This window comes from Lissotriton vulgaris, chromosome 3_1 (assembly GCF_964263255.1).
Source record: "Lissotriton vulgaris chromosome 3_1, aLisVul1.2, whole genome shotgun sequence".
Taxonomy (NCBI): domain Eukaryota; kingdom Metazoa; phylum Chordata; class Amphibia; order Caudata; family Salamandridae; genus Lissotriton; species Lissotriton vulgaris.
This window is the reverse complement of record NC_141689.1, coordinates 1067108204-1067130788: the sequence shown is the minus strand read 5'-3', so window position 1 is coordinate 1067130788 and position 22585 is coordinate 1067108204. Positions and strand designations below refer to the sequence as shown.

Here is a 22585-nt window from a genome sequence, read left to right as displayed (position 1 = left end):
TCAAATTCATGACCTGCCGATCACATCAGATGATTGCAGCGAGTATGACCTCCAGAGACCTGGAGGGGGTGAGTATTGTATGTGCCTCTTTTTTCTTCTTTGCCACCCTCTCCCTCTTTCACAAGCAATTTATGCGGTTAAACTCAACAAAAGGAGAGGCCGTGGCACGATATGCGGTGGAATGTTGAAAAATACTCGGGCAAAAATCATGAACTTTTCCTCCACTTGCATAGAGGTGAGGAACGAAGCAATAGGCCAGATAGTAATAAACGGGCACAACTGATGAGGCAGTGACTGCAGCTCCGTGCTTCAAATCTGTGCTGGCTGCAGCTCATGCTGTAACTCTCATGAATGGACAGATGCAGCAAAATACCAATGGGGCAGCACACTATGCTAAGTACACATTTTTAGCTTAAGTGTTTTAAGCCATTCGCTTAATTACATACGCCACGGCCCTATGAGAGATTCCCCAGTTTTTCATCCCACTTAAAGCCCAGCACGGGGCTTTGCTCCACCAAGTGTGGAGGGCGGAGGTTGTTTGTGAATTCCTGAACAATATACAATTCAGAAAAGCTTTGCTATGGCAGCTCTCTGAAACGTATCACAGAAAGGTAGGTGCTTGCGTGCACACTAGCCTGTACATGTATAAATGCGACATTAGTGCTAGCATGAATGTAAAAATCCCACCCAGGGCCGGCATAAAGGCTGTTGGCGCCCAGTGCAACAATCATTTATTTGCACCCAAACACCATATGACCGCCTCCTCTGATTCTCTCACTACCAATGGGCAAAAATGCTCCTCATCTCTCCAAGCATAAGTTATTGCTAAATACAGCGTCCGCCTCCCCCCACTGACGTCAGCGACCAGTGCAGCCGCCCCAGCCGCACTGCCCTAAAGCCGGCTCGGATCCCACCTTATAATTCACGTCTACTTGCATTAAGACATATGCAAAGGCCTTTGCAGATATGCGTTTTTCCAAGACATAGACCTGAAATTTTCAGTGTGTATTAACTATAAATGTAGACTGGCAGGACACTGACTTAAGCCAGTTTCTGTGGTAAGACACCCCAGGTTGGACACATTGCGGATGTTTTGTAGGTTTCTTTCTTAGAAAGCTGCAGTTTGATTTGACATCCCTATCCTGCACCACTATATTTCGAGTAGATTAATTTAACAAAATGTTTGGAATTGTCAAAGAATGATAGGAGTACAACTGGCAAGCTCTACAGGTGTACTAAGATGTATATTTATTTGTACATGGAAAGGTCAAATGCTCTGAGCCTTGTGCAACACCACCCTACATTTTATTGTGCTTGAAACTTAAGGGGTGACTTTTTACTTTTTATCACAGCCTAATCATAGAGAAAGGAAAGGGGGGGCCGCTCGGCCCCCACGCACGTATGGCGGGTCCCGGCTTCCCCCTCCCCGGATCCTCTTTGGTGGGGCGTGCCCCCCCTTCCTGCCGCATCTCGATGACGCGGCTGGGGGGACCTTTCAGAGTAGGAGTTTGGGGGGGCCAGATTGTCAGTCAACAATGCTGGCCTGTGGGGGTAAGGACATGATCGGTGAACAGCAATTTAAGGTCATTAGGGGGCGTCACCATTCTCGAATGGGGTCACCCAGGGGGAAGGGCCAATGGTCTCTCCTAGAACTTCAGGGGCAGGATATCCGCTTGGTTGGAAGGGTGCAGGGAGGGAGTCACCCTTTCCTTGGGATGTTAGAGATCCCGCACATACACTATGACATCATCAAATGGCGCGAGTGAAAGGGCCATCCTTTTGGTTTAATGGAGTTCACGGAGCGTATGGGCTAACCAGGAGAGGGACGTACTCTCCCGGTAACCGGGCCCTGTCCTGCATGCGCACTCATACGTGAGGGCGTAGCTGGATAATAAGGATCTGATGTTAGGATGCAAAGTTCATACGTAGGATGTTAGATTTGGTTAGGAACACGCTGTATTAGACATTTGTTAAGGTTAGCCCTTTTTCATACCTGTCTACATTGCTGTAAATCTAATGTCAGAATTTTGCATATTATTGATTGTGTAAATAATGTTTTATTTTTAACAATTTTAATTTGTTTTCATATTGTAATAAATACAGCCGGGGGGTCGTGAGACCCCCCGCCTTCCAAAGAAAACTCCTCGCATGACTATTTATTTTAAGGGTTAATGTGGTGGTGCTCACGGCAGGGAGGGGGTGGTCGGTAGTCCCAGACCATACTGGTTTCTGTTTGATCCACTCGTTAACATCAGAGAGTCGTTCTTGAACTGATCTGTGGACCCCACACAAATCAGCCACATGGCGGCCATCACCAGCATGGCTCTGGACTGACCACCGCTCATTGTGAATGCCCTTACAGATCGGACTTGGGCACACGTTAGGCAAGAAGGGTGAAGGGGGCGAGGGGGGCATCGGGGGTCCCCACAATCCAGGTAAGTCAGTGGTTGTGTTAAAGGGCTCAGGCACGAGACAAACGATATCACCCATACATACTCAGTCATGAGCCGGAAGTCTAGAAAGGACCAGAAGAAGTATGTGTTAACTGCTGAACACCCTATACAGAGCTTTAAGTGACCTGAGTCTTGCCGGTGCACCGCACCTGCAGTTCTTTAAAGCAGGTGCCTATCGGACTCTCCATTTTTACCCTGGGGGTAGGGGGAAAAAACGTAACTCTGCAATAGTAGCACCCTTAACTACTTCTGATGTAATTTCAAACTGAGTGACTCCATTTTCAGTTCTATATATCACAAACATGGATATGTTAATTTTTTTAATCACAGGATGTTGGGCGGCCATCAGGCTCGAACCTGCTTTTTCAGCGCGATAGTCGGCAGCTCTAGTCTTACGTCACAATCTCGCAAGAACGGATGCATTTTCAATAATATATACAACGAAGCTATAGTTGTTACTAATTTGTACGTGTGATGTTATTTGCTGTGTTATCTATCTGGATGAATGGACAGAAGTAACAAAATAGCAATCGGTGGCACACTACGCACAGCACAGAATTGTAGCTTGTTTTTAGCCACGCCCTAAATTATATTGGGCACACAGCTATGGGAGAACCCCCCGCCCCCCGTTTTTTCATTCCACTTAAAGCCCTAAACCCATACCGAGTATAGCTTGACTGGTACAGTTAGAGCAAATCCAGTCTTCTGTGATATCATAAAGAGAATTTATGCTGGTAAATCAAGCTGTGTGTTCAATTAAGTTTTCTTCACATGAATTCATGAATTTGATTTGGGCATAATTCTCCATGGGTAAAAAATACCAGGTATTCCGGATTTATCGAACCGGGAGCCAGAGATGTGTTGCTGATTCGAGTGGTGAATACAGATCAGAGTATTGAAGCTCCATTGATATCTGGCATAGACTGAAGTGAATACTTGCCAATGGATCAAGGAGGAATTATAAGCATGCATGCGGAATTGAGTGCATGTCAGGGAGTGAATATTATTGAATTTTGGGAGTGGATAGCGTCGCAGTAACATTTGAACAGAGAGATAGAATGAAATACGGAACTGGTACCACGACCAGGGTATAGAAGCAGTAGAATTTCAACACGAATATCGACATTAATTACAGCAAGGACTTTGATTGAGAAATAACTTGAGGAGCCCTGATGATGTCCCAAATGGGGATGAAACGCGTTGACTGTTTATTGTATTGTATCTAGAATAACCTTGGTGAGAAGCTGACTGGCGTCATTCTGAATAAAGAATAAGAATTCAACATCTGCAGCTTAGAGGACCTTTTTTTTTAATCACAAATTTTGACTATTGAATTGTGGAATCGTATACATGAAATATTTTACATTACTTTTTGCGCTCCTTCTGTATAGTGTTTTTGTTTGCATAAAAATAGTGAAACGCAGCAGCATAAATTGATTCAATGCGTGCTGTCTTTTGAATTTACCTTCTCCGGCAATTTACATCTAAGACCAATTACTTCTCTTGCTTCACATATTAAACCCTTAGATCAGGGCGCGTCAGTGAACAGAATAACAAATCCAGTCAAATAATATGGACAAGACAAATGTGCACCCCATGAATTACACTTGAAATACGGTGTACACTTGATGTTCAAGTGGGGCGTTGTTCGCTGTGTGTACAATACGCACACCGGTACAGTCATATTCCACCTCCCTGGGACTCGTTGTCTCCTTTTGGCATAACTCCATAACTATTAACTCATCGCAATCACAATATATTTCAATACAATTGTCAATTTTTTCCCAATACGTAAAGATTTTCTGTAATATGTGCGCCTGACACTGTTTTATATTTTGTAACCCAAATATTTTTGCTTATTCTATTATGTTTGGGCAGTGGTGCCAAAGTTCTCCTGTCAGTGCAGCGCCGTGCATAATGTATAGCTTCAATGAGCGGCACCACCCCGTACTGTGCTCAGAACTCAATGGCAATTTTTTTAAATAGTCGTGACATCGTGTTTGTGGTTACATGCATGTTAAAATAGAAAAATAAAGCCCCGGGGAGGTGGCGGTCCCTGCGGCTGCGGGGGCCCCCATGGGCCCCCGCTACATAAAACTTGATTGCCCCCAGGATCCGGCCCACCCGGGGGCCCACAAAAACGAAACGCGAATCCAGACAAAAATAATTTTGTTCGGCTTCGCGCACCCAGCACAAATTTGGCCAAAATTATTTAAAAAAACATTTTTTTTTTTTGGACTGAGCAGGCCTAGGGGGTCAGGGTGTTTCTACCCTGCCCCTTTTTCTTATTTTTCAACCTTTTTTCCACTGTTTTCTTGTGACTCGGTTACCAAGTCACAAGATGGCTGTCAACGTTCTCTGTTGGTGCTCAAATATTGATTTAAAAAAAAATTCTCTGGAACTACTGGACAGATTTAAAGAAAAGAGTGCTCTCTCAACCAAAAACTACCTTTTTGCAAAATTTGGTGTAAATATGTTCAGCAGTTCAGGCTATAAACGTGTCTAAGGTTTTCTATGTTTTAAACAACAAGAGAGCAAGGGCAATGTAGTCTCTCTTATACCCCTAGAATAGTCTATATAGCAACAACGAAAGAGCAACAAAGTGGTGCAAAAAATATTAATTAGACAATGCAGCCCATACAACTAGTCAGAAATAATAAAGGTGACTAGACCATATATCCCAGGAAAAGTGTGATAGGTGAATATATATATATATATATATATATATATATCTTTCAGCAAAAACTTTTCAGTAAAGAAACACGCCGCACACTACTCCATTAGTTAAATGCTTGGGTTTATTTTCTGTAGGATCCCCACCTACGCGTTTCGGACAACAAGCTGTCCCTGGTCACGGTACAAACATTAGTCCATCATTACTTTCCACATTAAATACCTGTAGTCACCACATGGCAATTATGGTGCATTGTGGGCACAGTAGTCTTATGGATCAGTATAATTCCAAACCATGCAAGATGAAATACCGGATCCAATCATTGTCACGACACAATTCATACTCTATTGATTGCGCTTGGTGGTGAGTACCAAAGCGCAAAGTGTGGTCCATGGACCGTTAGTGATGTGGCTAAGTTTGCTCAAATCATTTTGCGCGAATTATCACCTCTGAAAATTTAAATTTAAAGTAGTGGACTGAGTGTCCTTATTCAAGGTAATGGCTAAGTGCCTTAGAGTATTGATTATGTTGGTACCCGCTATAGATCAACAGTAATCACAGTGCATGGATAGTTAAAATCAAATCATTTTCTACATGTCACATACATTGAATTCATGTTGCTTGAGTTGTAGAAACAGAAATTTCTTTACTGTTGCAATATACCCTTCTCTCCATATTTCAACGATAATAGAGACCTTTTTTCACTGTCAAAACAAAGCAAAAATAAGCAAAACAGGCACAGGACTTATAAGTGTACATAAAGTTCCTCATCGGTGTTGAGACTCCAAGGGCTTCTCGTTTTGAATCTGATTATTAATTTTGACTCAAGCCTTCTCAAACTAGTTGTTCGGTCACCCCCTCTCTCATTATCACCAACCAACGCTATTCCTGAATATTTCATATCCTTCCAAGTTCTACCTGGATGTGAGTTCAGATGTTTCGCTGTTGCGTAGGTTGGATCATTGTTCTGGATTGCTCTCGTGTGTTCGAGAATTCTCTTTTTTAATGGACAAATTGTCGAGCCAATGTATTTTTTCCCACAAAAACACTGTATTTGATACACAACAAATTGTGAGTCACATGTTATTTTGTTCCTGATGTCAAAGGTTCTTCCCCTGGGATCAATGAGTGATTTCATATTTTGACCAATTTTACATGCTTTGCATGTCATGCATTTACTGAAGCCCAATTGTCTTTTTTCCAGCCAACTTTGAATTCTTATTTGTTTGAAGTGGCTATTGACCAGAGTGTCTCGGATTGATGGGGCTTTGCGATATGTCACCAATGGATTGTCGCCAATTAGACAGCCTATTTCATTGTCTTTCTTTAAAACATTCCAGTATTTCGACAAGATTTGCCTGATTTTATAGCTTTCCTTGGAGTATGTTAATATTAGTCGTGGTTGATCATCTTCTTCATTGTTTCCCATGGGACTCTGTCTTGTTATTAGTGTTTCTGCTCTTGTCTTAGCTCTTGCTTTTTGTTCTCCTTTGATTATATCAGCATGTTTATATCCACGCTTGGAGAAACGGTCTTTGGTCTCTTTGAATTTGTTCTCCATTTCAATCTCTTCTGAGCAATTCCTTTTCATTCTTATAAATTCCCCGTACGGGATACTTTTCTTTAGCGAGGTAGGATGGAAACTAGTTCCGTGTAATACACTATTAGTCGAGGTTGCCTTATTGAATACAGTTGTTTATAATCTGTTGTTTTTGACATAGATTTTTGGCGCCCCTTCGAGATATAATACCTCAGTCCATTCAAAGCTTCTTGAAGTTCCAGGCGGAGTCCGGGAATACCGATACCTCGGTCTTGAAAGTCGCTGCACTCAGCGTGGCGCCAGTTTAATTAATATATATATATATATATATATATATATATATATATATATATATATATATGTGTGAAAGGGTTTTGTTTGGACTTATACTGGGTGCTCCCTTGTGTCTGGACAAAGGTATACCTCTCTGAAGAGCTCTAACAGACCGTATCTTCCTACAATTGTCGCTAAAGGTGAAACATAGAGATTGAATAGGGTCGGGCCCAGGGACGAGCCCTGAGGCACGCCCTGGCCCAGCCCAATCTCCTTCGAATAGCAGTCACCCAAGCGAACCTGAAAACACCTGTCTGACAGGAAGGATCGAATCCAGCCAAGCGTTGCTCCTGATACCCCTCCTTCATTCAGACACTGTAGCAGGGTGGAATGTGCTACAGTGTCGAATGCTGCGCTTAGGTCTAGTAGGATCAAAGCCATAGTTTGGCCTTCATCCACACCCTGTCGCAAGGCTTCTACCGCCATAAGAAGTGCTGACTCCGTCGAATGACGGGGGCGGAAGTCAAACTGAGAGTCATGGAGCAGGGAGGCCTCCTCCACAAACTTCGTTAGTTGTAAGTTCGCTATTTTTTCCGCAAACGTAGCCATATAAGGCAGGAGAGAAATGGGGCGGAGATTTTCTAGTTTTTCAAAGCTGACATTAGCTTTTTTCTGCAGAGGGAGTACGATTGCTTGTTTCCAAGCAATAGGAACAGTCTGAGTCTCAAAAGAGGTATCTAATAGATGGCGGAAATAGGGTTCCAGGACTTGTAAACTACCCATCAGCTGTCTAGGAGTAGTAGGGTCCCTCGGGGAACCAGATTTTATGGACCTGCAAATGCGGATAAGTTCCTCAGTTGGCGGGGTAGAAAAAATGGTCAACCGCTGTTTCCCTCTTACCTTAGTGGTTTCCATGAGCTTAGGACTGTTACCAGCCTGCTGGGAGAAGGCGGTGTATATCAGCGCCACCTTGTTTGCAAAGAACTCTGCTATGCGGTCACAGCCCTCCGCCGAGCAAAGCTCCTTGGGCACCACTGCAGGCTTCCCTACCGAGAGTGATTTGTAGATTGAAAATTATTCTTTTGTGGAATGTTCTGCTTCTTCAATCCTATTGCCAAAGTACACAGTTTTGGCCTTCCTGATCAATCTGTGGTAGATACGCCTGTTAGCTATGTACCCTGCTTAAGCATGGGCAGTGAGGGCTGTCCTCCATTGCCTCTCTGCACGTTTGCATGCTACTTTGGCCGCTCGCACCTCCTCATTGTACCATGGTGCCGTTCTCTGAACACGACCCCCACCCTTGCCACACCAAGTGGGGCCACCAGGTCTAGAGCTTCCGTGATTCGCTGGGCCATGTTTGTGTTAATTTCCTCCACTCCCACTCCCCCAGGGTTGCCCTTCACAGTGAGCGCCTGATTAAATTTAGTTTGAGAGAAGGCCGCCCATCTCCGCCTGGGGTGTTTATCAGCAGATGGTTCTACCGGCCGTGCTCCCTGCAAACGGATAATAAAGGGTATGAGATGGTGATCCGACCAAGGGATGGGTACCGGCTTCTGAGCTTCCACTTGTTCCCAATTCACAAAAATAGGGTCCAAAAGGTGGCCCAGTTGGTGAGTGGAGCTCTTAACATTTTGCTCAAACTGAAGTCCTGCCATCACTTGACAGAAATCCCTAGCCACCTTGTCAGTTGGGTCATCTAAATGTAGGTTAAGGTCCCCCAATACTAAATATTTATCGGCTCGTAATGCAGCCTCAGTGATGCCTTCAACTAGGCTCTCACTAAATCTCGCTGCCTGCCAGGTGGTCGATAAATCAGAAGGCCCTTCAGAGTATAATTTCCATTGACCGAGATAGAAAATGTGCCAGTTTCGCTGCCCTCGATTGTAATATGTTCTAAATGGCATTGGAAACCCTGTTTGGCTACAATGGCTATCCCACCACCTCTCGAAGAAATGAATGAAGTGAAGGCTGGGCACACCTGATTTTTATATTTATATAACCTGAATTACTCTATTTTAGAATGTGTGCTGCTTAGGTTAGCACAATGTCCGTTGTGTGCTGATCAATAATGCAAAAAAACAACAAGCGAAACCGCTTGACCTAATGCGCACTGTTGCACTTCCCGCTGGAATGCTACTGTTCAATTTTTCAATACAGATCTTATCAAATGTTACATAACATAACCATTATTTGATCAACATAGTCAATGCGAAAACAATTTTTTCATAACTGTTTACTTGTTGCTTTTTCAAAGGTAAATCATACATATTAACCAATTAGGAATCTCATTGGATAACAGTTTCACATTCAAGGTTTACACATAAACATTTTTGAGCTTGTTTACGACGCCCTATGCATTTCGGGCCCCTTGGCCCTTCCTCGGGGGCTGTATCTAGAAAAAAATCAGAAATAATTCGTTCTGTTTGATGTGGTCCTTCAACAATGAGGAGTGTGCAGTCAGATATACTTTAACAGAATTTTAACAATTGTGCAACGGTATGTAAGCATGCCATTGTTCTAATAAAATATAGGTGAGAGATTAAAAGATGGAAGTAGTGAAAGATTTGAAACGATGAGATTGAAGGTGACTTCAGGGGAAAGGAAAAAGAATTAAACCTTGCGTAGTGCACGATGCACTAAAGTCCAGAGGGGAATGTGTGCAACCAGTATTCACCACCATGCCATTAAATGTGCCCCTATTTTCGTGTTACTAACCTTGGCTGTGTATGCTTGGAGGATTATGCGTAGTATGCTGGGCATGTTCTTATATCTGTAACACATTCTGAAAAGCACGAAGGGTACCACTTAGACCTAATTACTAAAACATGTACCGGTGTCTACGATAATGAAAGAAACAAAAAACTATCGTACCTTGACGCTTGCGAGAGGGTCAATAGCCTAAAATGGTGGCTGGGCAAGCGCGGGGACCCCAGATAAAGGGTTTGGGCTATGTTATTTAATCTTGGGCTGCCTTTGGGCTATTCTCAAAGCAGCCCAAAGCAGCAAAATGGCTGCCTTTGCTCGCCCCCCCTCCCCCTCCCAAATCTGCCCGGGGGCAGACCTTGCGTTGCTCGGCTGCCCCCTAAACCCCCCTTGGGAGGGAGAAAAGGGGGGCAAGCAAACCCGACAACCATTTGTGTGTATAAACGGCCGCTTTATTGAAACAGGTGCACATCACACTTTATTAAACCTGCAATTTGCCTTACAAAACTAACACCTCTCTAAACATCGAATTACCTAACCACCTTTACATTTCCTCCCCCCACCCCTACGATCCCACATGATAAAGACCCGCCACCCTGCATCATGCAATACATAAATTGCAATACATTGAATAATCCACAATCTTCCCACCTTCGAATAACTGTTACCCGCCTAACACAACAACAACTCCGCCAGCACCTGTTCTAAGCGACGAACAATACAAAATTCCCCCCATATGCACCTGTCTCAAGCTGGCCCTAAAAAAACACTTTAACAGAAAAAACCTCCCCAACCAAAAACCTGAGCCCAGGGAGGGTGGGCGGGGCAAAAAAACAGACAACCTGTCCTGCGCTCCCAGCCACCAGGTCACCAGTACCTAAAATGGTGGCTGGGCAAGCGAGGGGGCTCCAGATAAAGGGTTTGGGCTATTTTATTTAAACTTGGGCTGCCTTTGGGCTATTCCCAAGGCAGCAAAATGTCTGCCTATGCTCACCCCTCCCCTTCCCAAATCTGCCCGGGGGGCAGACCTCGCGTTGCTCGGAGCCCCCCCAAGCCCCACCTTGGGAGGGAGGAAAGGGGGGCAAGCAACACCGAGAACCATTTGTGTGTGTAAACGGCCGCTTTATTGAAACAGGTGCACATCACACTTTATTAAACTGGCAATTTGCCTTACATAACTAACGCCTCTCTAAACATCGTATTACCAAACCACCTTTACATTTCCTCCCCCCACCCCTTCGATCCCACATGATAAAAACCCGCCATCCTGCATCATACAATAAATAAATTGCAATACATTAAATAATCCACAATCTTCCCACCTACGAATAACTGTTACCCTCCTAAGACCTACAAACCTATTTGCCTTCCTGCAACTGTAACAAATGACCCTCTAATGTAACCTTCCCAACAGCTTAACGTTTCCCTGCTCCTGCTCACCAATTCCCCAACTTCCGATAAACTGCCAAACTCCAGCCAACCTTGGTCAACTTCAACAACAACTCCGCCACCAAGGAAAAGGCGGATGGGTAGGTGATTACAACGCCTCCACCTTTTCCTGCCCCCTCCCCCTGCAGAGAGAAGCCTGGCTCCGCAAACTCCCACCTTCCTTACTCCAGACGCACCCCCAACTAACCGGACAACACCTCTCGTAACTCCAAAAGGTACAAATCCGTCCCCAATCGTGAGAGGTGAACCCCATCCCCTCTAAACAATTCCGGCGCATCTTACTTCAAATTCCAGTGCCAGACCCTCGCAAACCCCAAGTGCCTGCAAAACTGCACCATCTCCACGTTGATTTTGCGTCTGGCCTTATCCACTGCCTGGGGTTTGACCGGCCCTCTCCATACCTGCCCCAGAACAAACTCAGTCCAAATGACCGTACAACCTGCCCAGTTCCTCCGTATCTCTTCCAAATCCTTCTTCATGGCCCTCATGAGAACCAAACCGGTATCCTGCACCATATAATTTTCTCCCAATTGGAGTACCAGCACATCCAGGCACCTGCCCCCCACCATCATCCCATTCAAAATCCCCACCAGCTCCTTTAAAAGCATCCCCCCCTCCCGGACCATCGCACTTTAAAAACCTTGGGATTAAAACCCAAATTCTCCCTAAAATAGCTGTCCTGCGCCTGAAGCTGAGCTCTCCTGACAAAAGAGTGACCTACTATCCAGATAGCCATGTTGCATGCGAGAGGACCAGCCACCCAACCTAGAACGAGAAAGAAAAGTCACACATGGGCCACCACAATACACCACTTTAACATTGCTGCTCTTCGCTGCACACATAGCTTTTATAGCAATCGGACGCCCAAATGCCCCAAGTGCATGATGTCCTCCCTCCCCATCCCCGCCTATGCGCCTCAGACACTGCGCCAATGCAAAACGAGTGTGTCCCAAACTTCCAGCCATCCACCCCCAGCCGCTCTAACGCCTCCCGTAGCACCGCCAACAATTGCGAGCCCTTCGCCCCACTCCCACCTGCATGTTGAAAAACCAAACGTCACCCAAACCCATCACCCGCCAGCGCAAACCCCAGTGAAACGGGCACACACCCTCCCCTTCACCGCCGCCCAACGGCACCCACCTCCCCATACTCTTCTGATCCGTTTTCGACTTCAGCAGCCACAATCCGACTTCCCCCGCCCCAAAATATACCTCCGACCACAACAAACCATCACCCAACTGCCCCCCCCCAGCAACTCTGACACCCGAAAAGCACCCGCAAACATCCAATTCATCAGCGTGGTGAACAAACAAGCCTTACTCTCGTCCCGGAAAACGCCCCTTTAGCACCTCCACGACCTTCCCCAGCAAAGCCCTCGATAACGGAAGCCGAACCTGGCCCGCACCCCCGCACTCGTGGGCCCACCCCTCCAGCATCCTGGCCCCAAGCTCAACCGCCAACGGCACGTAACCCCACAACATTTGCCCATGACGCAATGCCTGTCAATTTGCCTGCTATAGTGAGCCACATGAGGCCCTTGACTATCAAAGACCGTATGAACTGGACCACATCCTCCGTCCTCTCCCGCCCCGGGGCCCGCCTTCGCGCCCCGGACACCACAAACTCCCCCCATGCAGACACATACGTGGATCGAGTCGATTCCACCAAAAGACCCTAGAACCAGCTGCAACATCCTGTGTTGCCGACTTCCCACAGCTGCCGGGGCATGGCCGTCGGTTCCGGGTCCGCATCCTTGGCTAACCCACGGAATCTCTCCCACTGCGAACGAGATAAAGCATCCGCAATCTCATTATTGAGACCCGGGACGTGCACCGCGCGGAAGGCAATGTCATGGCACAGGCAACCCAACACAAACACCCGCAACAATTTCAACACCTGCTCATCTCTCGCTGACTGGCAATTCAGCACCGGCACCACTGCCATGTTAGTCCACATTGAAAGTCTCCCGCCTGTAGGCCAATACCTCCCCCCACAGCTCAATTGCCACCACAGCGGAAACAGTTCCAAGAACGCAATGCTCCTGTCACCCCCCGCCTACTCCAGGGGCCACTTCTACGCCCACCACTGCCCCTGCCAGTACAGACCAAAACCGTTGCTCCCCGCCGCATCCGAAAAGATCTGCACTTCTCAAACCATGTCGTCTCCCCTCTGCATTGGAACTCCATTGAAATGCTCCAGAAAAAAATGCCACATCCACAGATCCTCGCGAACGCCCGCGGACAATCGCACATGGTGATGCGGCGGCCTCTTCCCCGACAACGCTCTTCCCAACCTCCTGCAGAACGTCCACCCCACTCGCACCACTCCGCAAGCAACATTCAGGTGCCCCAACAGCACCTGAATTTCCAAAAACGTCACCTTGTGCTTTGTCAACATAGCCGCCAGCAGACACAACATCTGCTGCTTTTCGTCCACTGGTAATCGTGCCTCCATGGCGCCCGAATCCAGCTCAATGCCCAGGAAAGACAGCACCTTGCCTGGTCCCACTGTCTTCTCCGGTGCCAACGGGACACCCAAGTAGTCCATAAGCTCCTGAAACCTGTCCAGCGCCACCTTGCAGTCCGTGGAGCCTGGTGCCCCGACCAGAAAAAAGTCATCCAAGTAGTGAGTAACTCCCTGGTGACCCGTTCCGTTCCGTAAAAAAAACACTGCAGGAACATACTAAAAGACTCAAAGAGTGCGCAAGACGTCGAGCAGCCCATCGGCACTGCCTTGTCCACATACCAGCAGCCGCGAAACTGGACTCCCAACAGGCCCCAGTCGTCTGGGTGAACCGGAAGCAGCCGGAAAGCAGATTTGATGTCGCACTTTGCCATGTGCGCCATGGCGCCCTCCGCCACCACAAGGCCATGGCCGCATCGACGGACTAGTAGGACACTGCCACCTCTCGTTCATCAATGTAATCATTGAAGGAACCCCCTGCCGGCCACGACAAGTGCTGAATGAGGCGAAACTGTCCCGCCTCCTTCTTAGGTACCACTCCGATAGGTGACACAATCAAATCCTCCAAAGGCCAGCCGTCAAAGGGCCCATCATACGGCCCACGCTGACTTCTTTCTCCAGCTACTCCTGCACCACCTCTGGGTGCTCCTTGGCAGATCTCAAGTTGTCCGCCCATCGCCTCTTCCGCAGACCCTCGTACCCTAACTGAAAACCGTCCCAAAACCCGACCCGTAAACGCTTGGCTGCACCCTCGCCCGGGTAGTCCTGCAGGGCCGCGCACAACCGATCCACCTTAATTGGAGTACGAGCCCTTGGGCCCAGACCCCTTTCCTCCTCTAGCACTGCCAGGCTGCTGCCAAGCCCCCGAACGTGCTCCCCCGGCTTGCCCTTGCATGGACCCCTGCGATTGTCCCAACGCTCCCCAGCACCGAAGCAAGGGGTGACCGAACTTCCCGCAGCCCGAGCACTTGTGTTTAAACCGACAGTGTTCCCTAGCGCACGCCCCTTTGTTGTAATCCCAGCACGACCCCACCGCTCCTGCCTGAGATTTTGCCCCTGCACCCACCCCTCCACGGCTGGGTCGGCCCTGAAAGGGCTGATAAATTATGGGCAGCCTGCTGGCCGTGAAAATGGTTTTCCCTGATCCAGCCAAGCTCATAGTGTGCTGCCAAAGGTCACAGTTCAACTCTCCCCACTTCGCCTCCGGGTCCCAAGCCATCCGAGCCCGGAACTCCTCATCGTACTGGGCCCAAGCATATCCACCACCCGTGATTTGGGCCTTCCGAATCACGTCCATGTATTTAAACAAAGACACCGACCGCTCCGGAAATTTCTCACAATATACACTGGCGAATATTAAAAACGCTGCCGTCCAGTTTTCTATTGTGAGGGGCTCTTTGGCCCGCTTCTGGAGCTCGTACTCCTCCTATTTAGACCCCTCCTTCGCCCGTACCTCACGATGCAACAGTTTAAGTATCTCCACATACTCCCCCTTCCAAATCCGCTCCTCGGTCGCCAGCATCAAATGCGCACACAAAGGCTTCATAACTCCCATGTAAGGTAGCCGCTTAATCTTCGGCTCCTTACACTCCGGCTTCGCCACCCCGTCCGCAGCCGCGACCCAGCTCGCCCCTCCAGACCCGCTCGCTGCACCGCCATCCACTATGCCAGCCCCGGTCACTGCGCTCCCAGTCGCCGCGCTCCCAGTCGCCGTGCTGCTCCCACTCCCCGGCACCACCTTCCCTCCGTCTTCCGGTAATCCCCCAACCTCAGGGCCCACACCCTTGTCCACCACATATTTCCCCCACCTCAAGCAACCCCCGTCCCCTGCATCCCCCTCAACCCCTACAGACCCCATGCGCGCCCTGAGGTTATCTGGTGTCAATGATGACGCCCGTCACTCCTCCACTCGATCCGCCGATGTCGCAAAGGATGTCCAAGCCGTCCATGCGCGGGGACCCCATGACACCTGGAAAACACCACCATAAGCGGACCCCCCTCTAGCCTCGCCATCTCTCAACTTCCCTTCCTCCAGACTCTCCTCATCCCCGATCACGTGCACCCTACCCTGCACATAACCTCTCCCGGCCGGCGGAGCCGACTGCAGCCTGCCATGCCTGCTCCACCGTTCCCTTGCCCTGTCCACATCAATAAGAACTTGCAACGCGGTCCTCCTGTTCCTGCTTTGTCCCCCAAGCAGTGGCGGCCCTGTGGGTGGTGGGGTCAGCGAGCCCGTATTGGGCCTTCTTGTGCCAACCGCACCGTGATCCCCCGACGACACCGGGCCCACCGTGGGTGGCCCGATCATCCATTCGCCTCGGGGCTGAGGGGCTGTCCCCAACCCTGCCAAGTCCGGAACCCCTCGCCGGTCTTCCTCCTGAAAATGAAAAGGTAGGCCCGGTGTGCTGGGTCCCTCAAACTTAGCTGTGCCCCCACTCATCCCCCTACTCCCCACACCCCCGCTCCTGCTCCCGCCCCCCATCCGCACTCTCACTCTCCCCCTCCCCGCTCCACACCAACCGCCCTGCCCCTGCCCCCCATCCTCTGACGAAACCTCCTCCATCACCTCTCCCCACCCTGAAGGCCCTGCCCCCTCCGCCCCTTGAAACCCCCCTACCTCTACCAACCCAGAAGGCGCCCCCCAGCCCGGCTGTCCATCCCCTCCCCCCAACTCCACCTCACTCTCCCCTGACTCCAACAATAAAAGAAACATGTACTCATCCCCCACCTGGGTCTCCTCTACCTTCTCTACTCCATCCCCTCCCCCCTCCTTCTCCTGCACCTCCCCAAAATCCCCTTCCATACCCATCATCCCTCCCATCCACCTATGCCCACCCCAGGGCGCTACCTGTACCCCTTTCCCCGCCCCCCTGGGGCCCCCTCCTCGACACTTTCGCTCGCCCTGGAGGGGAGGGGCTCTCCCTCCTCCGCCTCCTGCTGCCTCCACTGCCTTTGCCTTACTACCTTCCCAGCCCCACATACCCATCGCAACTCTCTCCGACCTCCTCTGCCTCCCGGGATCCTTTGCCGCCTCCACCGGCCGGCCCCCCACTGCCAGGGCGGCCGGCCTGCGATGACACAGTGGCCGAGGGGGGCATTCCTCCCGCCCCGGCCACACACTGGCGCACACCGCTCGGGCCTCCCAGCCCCTCAGAGGGGGCCCGAGCAGCTGCCTTTGGGCTATTCCCAATGCAGCCCAAAGCGGCAAAATGGCTGCCTTTGCTCGCCCCCCCTTCCCCTCCCAAATCTGCCTGGGGGCAGACCACTTGTTGCTCGGCTGTCCCCCAAACCCCCCATGTTATTTATGAGCAGCATTCAATTGGAAAGAATATTCTGCTCCAAAGGATGACAAAACAAACAATTTTTACAGGTGATTTGCTGTTTCTATGTGTGCTGCATTCCAAAGAAAAAAATACGAGCAAAATTTCTCCTTGAATCGCCATTCTAAAACCATGTTCTACCTGGCCTTAGTTTTTAAAGCTGCCCCATCCTTGTAAATATAGGGCAGCGTGAAAAAGCAATGGGTGTTGCAGCGGAAAGCCACTGCCACACCCATTGCATGCCCCTTTTACTCTAAGTGAAGCGTGAAAAGGTTAAGTCATGTTAAGTGGCTTTACTCCACCTTGTAAATAAGGGGAAGGGGATATCTCCACCAGAACATCACTAAAAGTGGTGGTCTTGTGGTGATATCCCCTTGTAAATATCATTCTACATTCCACATTTATAACAACAAAAATTCTAACGCAAAGCCAAAAACGTAGGTGTTGATGCCTTGTTCTTCCTGACAAGAGACAACTTGAGCTCAAACTGATATTATAGAGTCCTGTGATTGGTGCCCCGTGTTGTATTTCTATCTGTGAACCCATTCTGCACATATCCCTGCGCATCCTGTGCTCCTCTGATGCACACCTCCCTGTGCCCAGCAAATGCACAACAACCGGTTCTCCCCCGAACACAGCGTTCATTGGTCTTGCAGGGAACATCACCAATGCTCCTTTGAGGCACATCATTCAATGCTCCCCAGAGGTGCATCCTCCAGTACTCTTCTGAGGTGAGTCACTACCTGTGCTTTCCTGGTGCAAGTCACGCTGTGCCTCTCACGTGAGCACCAGCCTGTTTCTCCTCTTACGCATTCTGTTGCGCCCCCGCTGCATGCAATACCTTGTCTCCAAAGAATAGTGTGTGCGTATTGGCATGTGGGCATAGGACTCAGCACATAATTTAGGCTTAATACAGCTTTGTGTATGGATCTGTGTGTAAAAGGCGGGTGCCTCTTTGTGCACGCACTGTACAAACACTACATCTTGTTAGTTTTACTTTGGGCGTGGATAGCTTATAACTACTGCAGTTACCTTGCAACTTGGGTGCCAAGCATGACATCTCCTTCCTTCATTACTCGTCGACTGTATGGTCTACAAGGAGAAAAACAATAAAAACAGTCACTCTTCCGGTCTTTTCACGTGCACAGCCCAGGTGAATTTGTTTTGTGCGCATTATGTACTTGTAGGATTGGCCGTCATGCATTTTTACTCAATATTTATATTGGGCGTTTAATCATTAACATGGCCTTAAATACATTTCTCTCAAGCACTGTTTTATTTCATACTAGCTTACCCGTAGCGCATTGCTGTGATCTCAGAAGAAAGGAAATATAAGGAAACTTGTTATGATAACATTCAATTTACATTGTGTAATTTTTATTGAAACTTATTCATTTTAATATGGAAAACATTTTAAAGTGTTGTTTTAATTCTGTTTATTTATTTGAGTGCTTGTGGATAAACGGTATTTTTTGTTTTTCTGTCTGATGCGTACACGAATAAATCAGAAGGTTTTCCGACGCATGAGCTGGCCACATAGAGTTGTCCATGTGAGAAGCACGGATTCTCCAAATCTAGTCCACACACTTGCAGCGATTGTCCTTGTGCTTTGTTGATGGTCATTGCAAAAGCGAGCCGCACCGTAAACTGTAAACGTTCAGTATTGGAAAGATTATGAGGGCCCTGGGGCCAATATTTAACACATTTTTCTTTCTTTTTTTTTTTTGCCAGAAACCTTCGCGGTAGTGTACTCAACAACTTCCCAAAGTTTCATGGCGATCGGATGAATGGTGTAGTAATGCATAAAGGACAAACAGACATACTTTTGTTTTTATATATATAGATTATATCACTGCGGGGAGTAGGATGGCAGTTCTCAGTAAAGGGTGCAATGAAATCCTGGGCTCAGAGTAGCACCAAACGTCACGCGGTAGAGAAAGGTGGGAACTGAGGTCCTGTTCGGTGTGGAGGGGAGGACTGGATTAACGGAACCTCTAGAAAAACCATACACGGAAACCTAGGAATACCATACGTTTCTTCTAAAGTAGGTATCCCGACAAGGCAAGGGTGAGGTATTTAAGGTAAGAGCGCTCCACCAGACATGGCTCTTCCCTCCATGTGCACAAGGGGTTCTATTGGTGGGCCTTAGGCCTCAAAGTTCTTGAAAGTCCGCCCTCCCCATGTTGAGTGTGTTCCTCTTGGAAGTTGTTTGCATTGTCCATGACCAAACACAAGCCCGGGAAGCACGCAATAACACACACACAAACTGGGACACCCGATATCTGGCTGAAAAAATAGCCGCCATCCACCCTGTGCACAGTGCTTAATTTGAGGCAGTGGAATCAGGTGGGGCCCATCGGCACCCAGTTTTGAATACTTGCACATATTTTTCCTCATCAGAATTTGATCCAGAACACGAGAGAGAACAACACAGAAAAGTACGAATGAAGGAGGAAGACAAAGATAGGGAACAGTGAAAAGGGTGAATTAAAGCAGAAGCACATATGGAAAAGAACCTGCATGAGTGAGATTTAAAAGGCAGTGACTGTGGATGGGATAAAGAGGCATGAGGCAGGTTAAAGACCATGCCGCCTTGGTATTTGGCACTCCGACCTGAGCAAAACCATGGGCCATGGCACTTATTATTTTTCAAATGAAGTACTGCCACTTCACCTCAGACACTCTTTTTACAGGGCTACCATATTCACCACATGATCCTCCCACCTCACATCAGGATCAGGGACAAAGTCATGATAGCAAACTAGGGGCCAGCATCCCAAGATTCAGAGCAATCCTGATATGGGGTTCCGAGCTGAGGGAAACTTTACATCACACATTTTTTTCCAAGCAGGTTTCGCAAAGCTAAAACCTGGAAAAATCTGAAAAGGGGAGGGATAGAAAGGAGGGAAACCTGTGATGGAACAAGAATTCATGAAAATAAAACTTGCTCGGAGAAATCCTCGTTAACATTTGCTAACTATTAAATTTGTGAGCGGAATTAAATTACCATGCACCAGAACCAATATGGGGAGAAAAGCTTTACGTGTGCTTGAATTAATGTGAAATAAAAACGCAACGTGACTAAAAGTCGCTTTGTGTATGAAAATCACTTTGCGCATGTGTGAATCAACATTGTGTTTTGAGAGAAAAAAAACCTCATGCATGCACAAGAAGGACTAATACATGGTCTTGAAGATCCACATGCCCAGCATATAACAATAACATGGAATAGAGTAGAAGTGGGTGGTGAACAGTGAGGATCATATGATGAAGAAAATAACAACTGTTTTTGATTCTTTTATCAATAGTGTGTGTTTGGGCCTGATACAATTATGAAAATAAGAAATGGCGTCTGGATGACGAACAAGTCGCGCATGCCTAGTAAATCATGGTTCTGACCTGATGACCGAAGAATTGAACGACGGCCATATGCCAAGGACAGGGGATGTGGGAAAGTGGTGCTATGTATCCCTCATCTATGAAGACTGTATTAAGAAGTTTAAAAGTTTAAGGAAAAGAAAAACTGCAAAGGGTCAAAGCTTTACGAGTCCAGCACCAAAACGTTGCTATTAGTGTGAGCCTGTCAGATCTACACTAAATACCTGTTTAAAAGTTTGCAACAATACGCGTATGAGAAATAAAGACTTTAAATGAGCTAAAAGGGGTGGGTTTGCAAAACAATATAAACATTAATAAAAAGAGAAACTGTCAGCATGGTATGATGAAACGTCCTGTGCCCGACCAATCATATGCTGTAATTCACAGAGATTGCAACTTTAGAGAGTGGAATTAAGACTATAACTAGAGTAGCTTAAGAAGAGAGGGTCGACATTGATGATGATCAAGAGCGAGAGGAGTTTGATGCAGAATTATTGATGACTAGAGAGATGCGGAGAGACAATAGCTGCTAAAAGAGGAATAAGAGAGGGAACAGACTGAGAAGATTCAGACCTGAGTGCTGCTCGCTGATTGAAAGCGCTCATACCTTGGATCGTGGAGGACTGTGGAGGTTCTTCATCCTTGCTGACTTTCTGTGGGTCACTGCTGTTTGGTGTCTAAATTGGGACAGAGCCACAATACCACCGGGATTAAGGGACTGCGAGGACCAGCATTCCCAGGTCTTACCAGCTGGTGCCTCTTCCCGTAATGAGCCCACCTGCCTGCCTGCAGCCTTATAACGCCTTGCTGCCCCCGCTTCGCAGGTGCCGCTCGCTGATTGAAAGCACTCATACCTTGGATTGTGGAGGACTGTGGAGGTTCTTCTTACTTGCTGACTTTCTGTGGGTCACTGCTGTTTGGTGTCAAAATACGGACAGAGCCACAATACCACCATGATCACGGGACTGCGAGGACCAGCATTCCCAGTTGATACCAGCTGGTGCCTCTTCCCGTAATCAACGTGCCTCACTGCTCTACATAATCAGGCTCCTCCCACGCAGCTCGGGATGTGTGCGGGACGTGCCTGGACAAAGCCCGGGCCAAGGGCGGCCCCGTCTTAGGTCGAACGAGGCCGGGCCGGGCCACCCCTCTAAAGCTTCGGGTGGTGTAGTGAGTGTTGTCTATTGCACTTCTGGTTGGCAGTATTTTGTATAACTTTTGCTTGCATTCTACATTCTTGCCAATCAAGCAGGATTTTCAATGGCGCTACGTTCTGGAAAGGGTAGAAAAGCTACATTATCCACTACTGGGGGGGGTGGTCACCGGGACAATTGATCAATTCATCACGAGGGCAGCTGCGGTAGTGGAAAAGGAAATAGCCCTAACAGAGAAGCGATTGTCCCTAAATCTCCTAACAGGGAAGCGTTCGTCTCTGGGTACAATTGGGTCTGCGATAACTCCGGTTCACGTAAGACACAACGACCACCCAGTTGTTCCGAGCCCAAGTTCCAGATTACTGTTAGTAGGGTTAGAAATTCCGGTGGCAAATACCTCTTTGAACCTGACCACCGATAGCACCATTTCTAGCGGCTCTCATGGAGTGGTATCCAATTTGCATTCTCCACCTAGCCCCTGTATCAATATCCGAAATACAGACACAGTAGTGGGTAAAGACACTACGTCCAATCTAGTTTCTGGCAAAAGGAAAAGAGGGGGAGGCACCCAAAAGGGTGAATACGCAAAACTACCAAAGAAGAATAGTTCCAATCCTGGGCCACCATCCTTAGGCCAGCCCTTCAGCGCGAGCACGAACATGCCCCAACCCCATCAACCACCCATTCAAGGTAATGCAAACGTGGTGCTTATGGCAGAAACGGAAAAACTAATGAAGTCACTGATGTTACCCCTTTTAGAAAGAACAAAAATTATAAACACCAAACTGGAGCAACTCGAAAAGCTAGTTCTAGCAAGTTCCAGTTTGTTAAATAACATAGTGAAAGGTGGTGGGGGTTTTGAGCATACAACGCCTGCAGGTCAAGTCCAAGTATCCAGAGGGGGTGGTAGGGACTCCCAGCCAGTAGAAACTGATAGGGTGGAAATTCGGGGCTCCCAGATTCGTGCTGAGATGTGCCTGACAGAGAGTTTCCCACCAGGTACTAGTAGGGAGGGGGTCCCAGGGGCAGGTAAGGTAGTTAGTAAACAACCCCCACTGTATGAACGGGTAGCTGAGAGGATGCCAAGCAAGATAACGCAACCGGGAAATGAGAGCCTTAAACAAAGGCTGCCCTGTATTGACCTCCCCGTAGAGTCCGCACCGTATTCCGTTATTTTG

The 22585-nt window shown here is 48.0% G+C and overlaps 1 protein-coding gene across 1 annotated transcript in view; it reads right to left on the bottom strand.

The window, feature by feature from the left end:
• Positions 1–22585, bottom strand: part of LOC147727409 (prostaglandin reductase 1-like) — an 841629-nt gene that overhangs the window by 530035 nt on the left and 289009 nt on the right. Inside the window, exon 4 of the mRNA XM_086963105.1 lies at positions 17908–17967. Coding sequence (XP_086819231.1) covers positions 17908–17967 — 60 coding nt within the window. The remainder of the gene's footprint in view (positions 1–17907; positions 17968–22585) is intronic.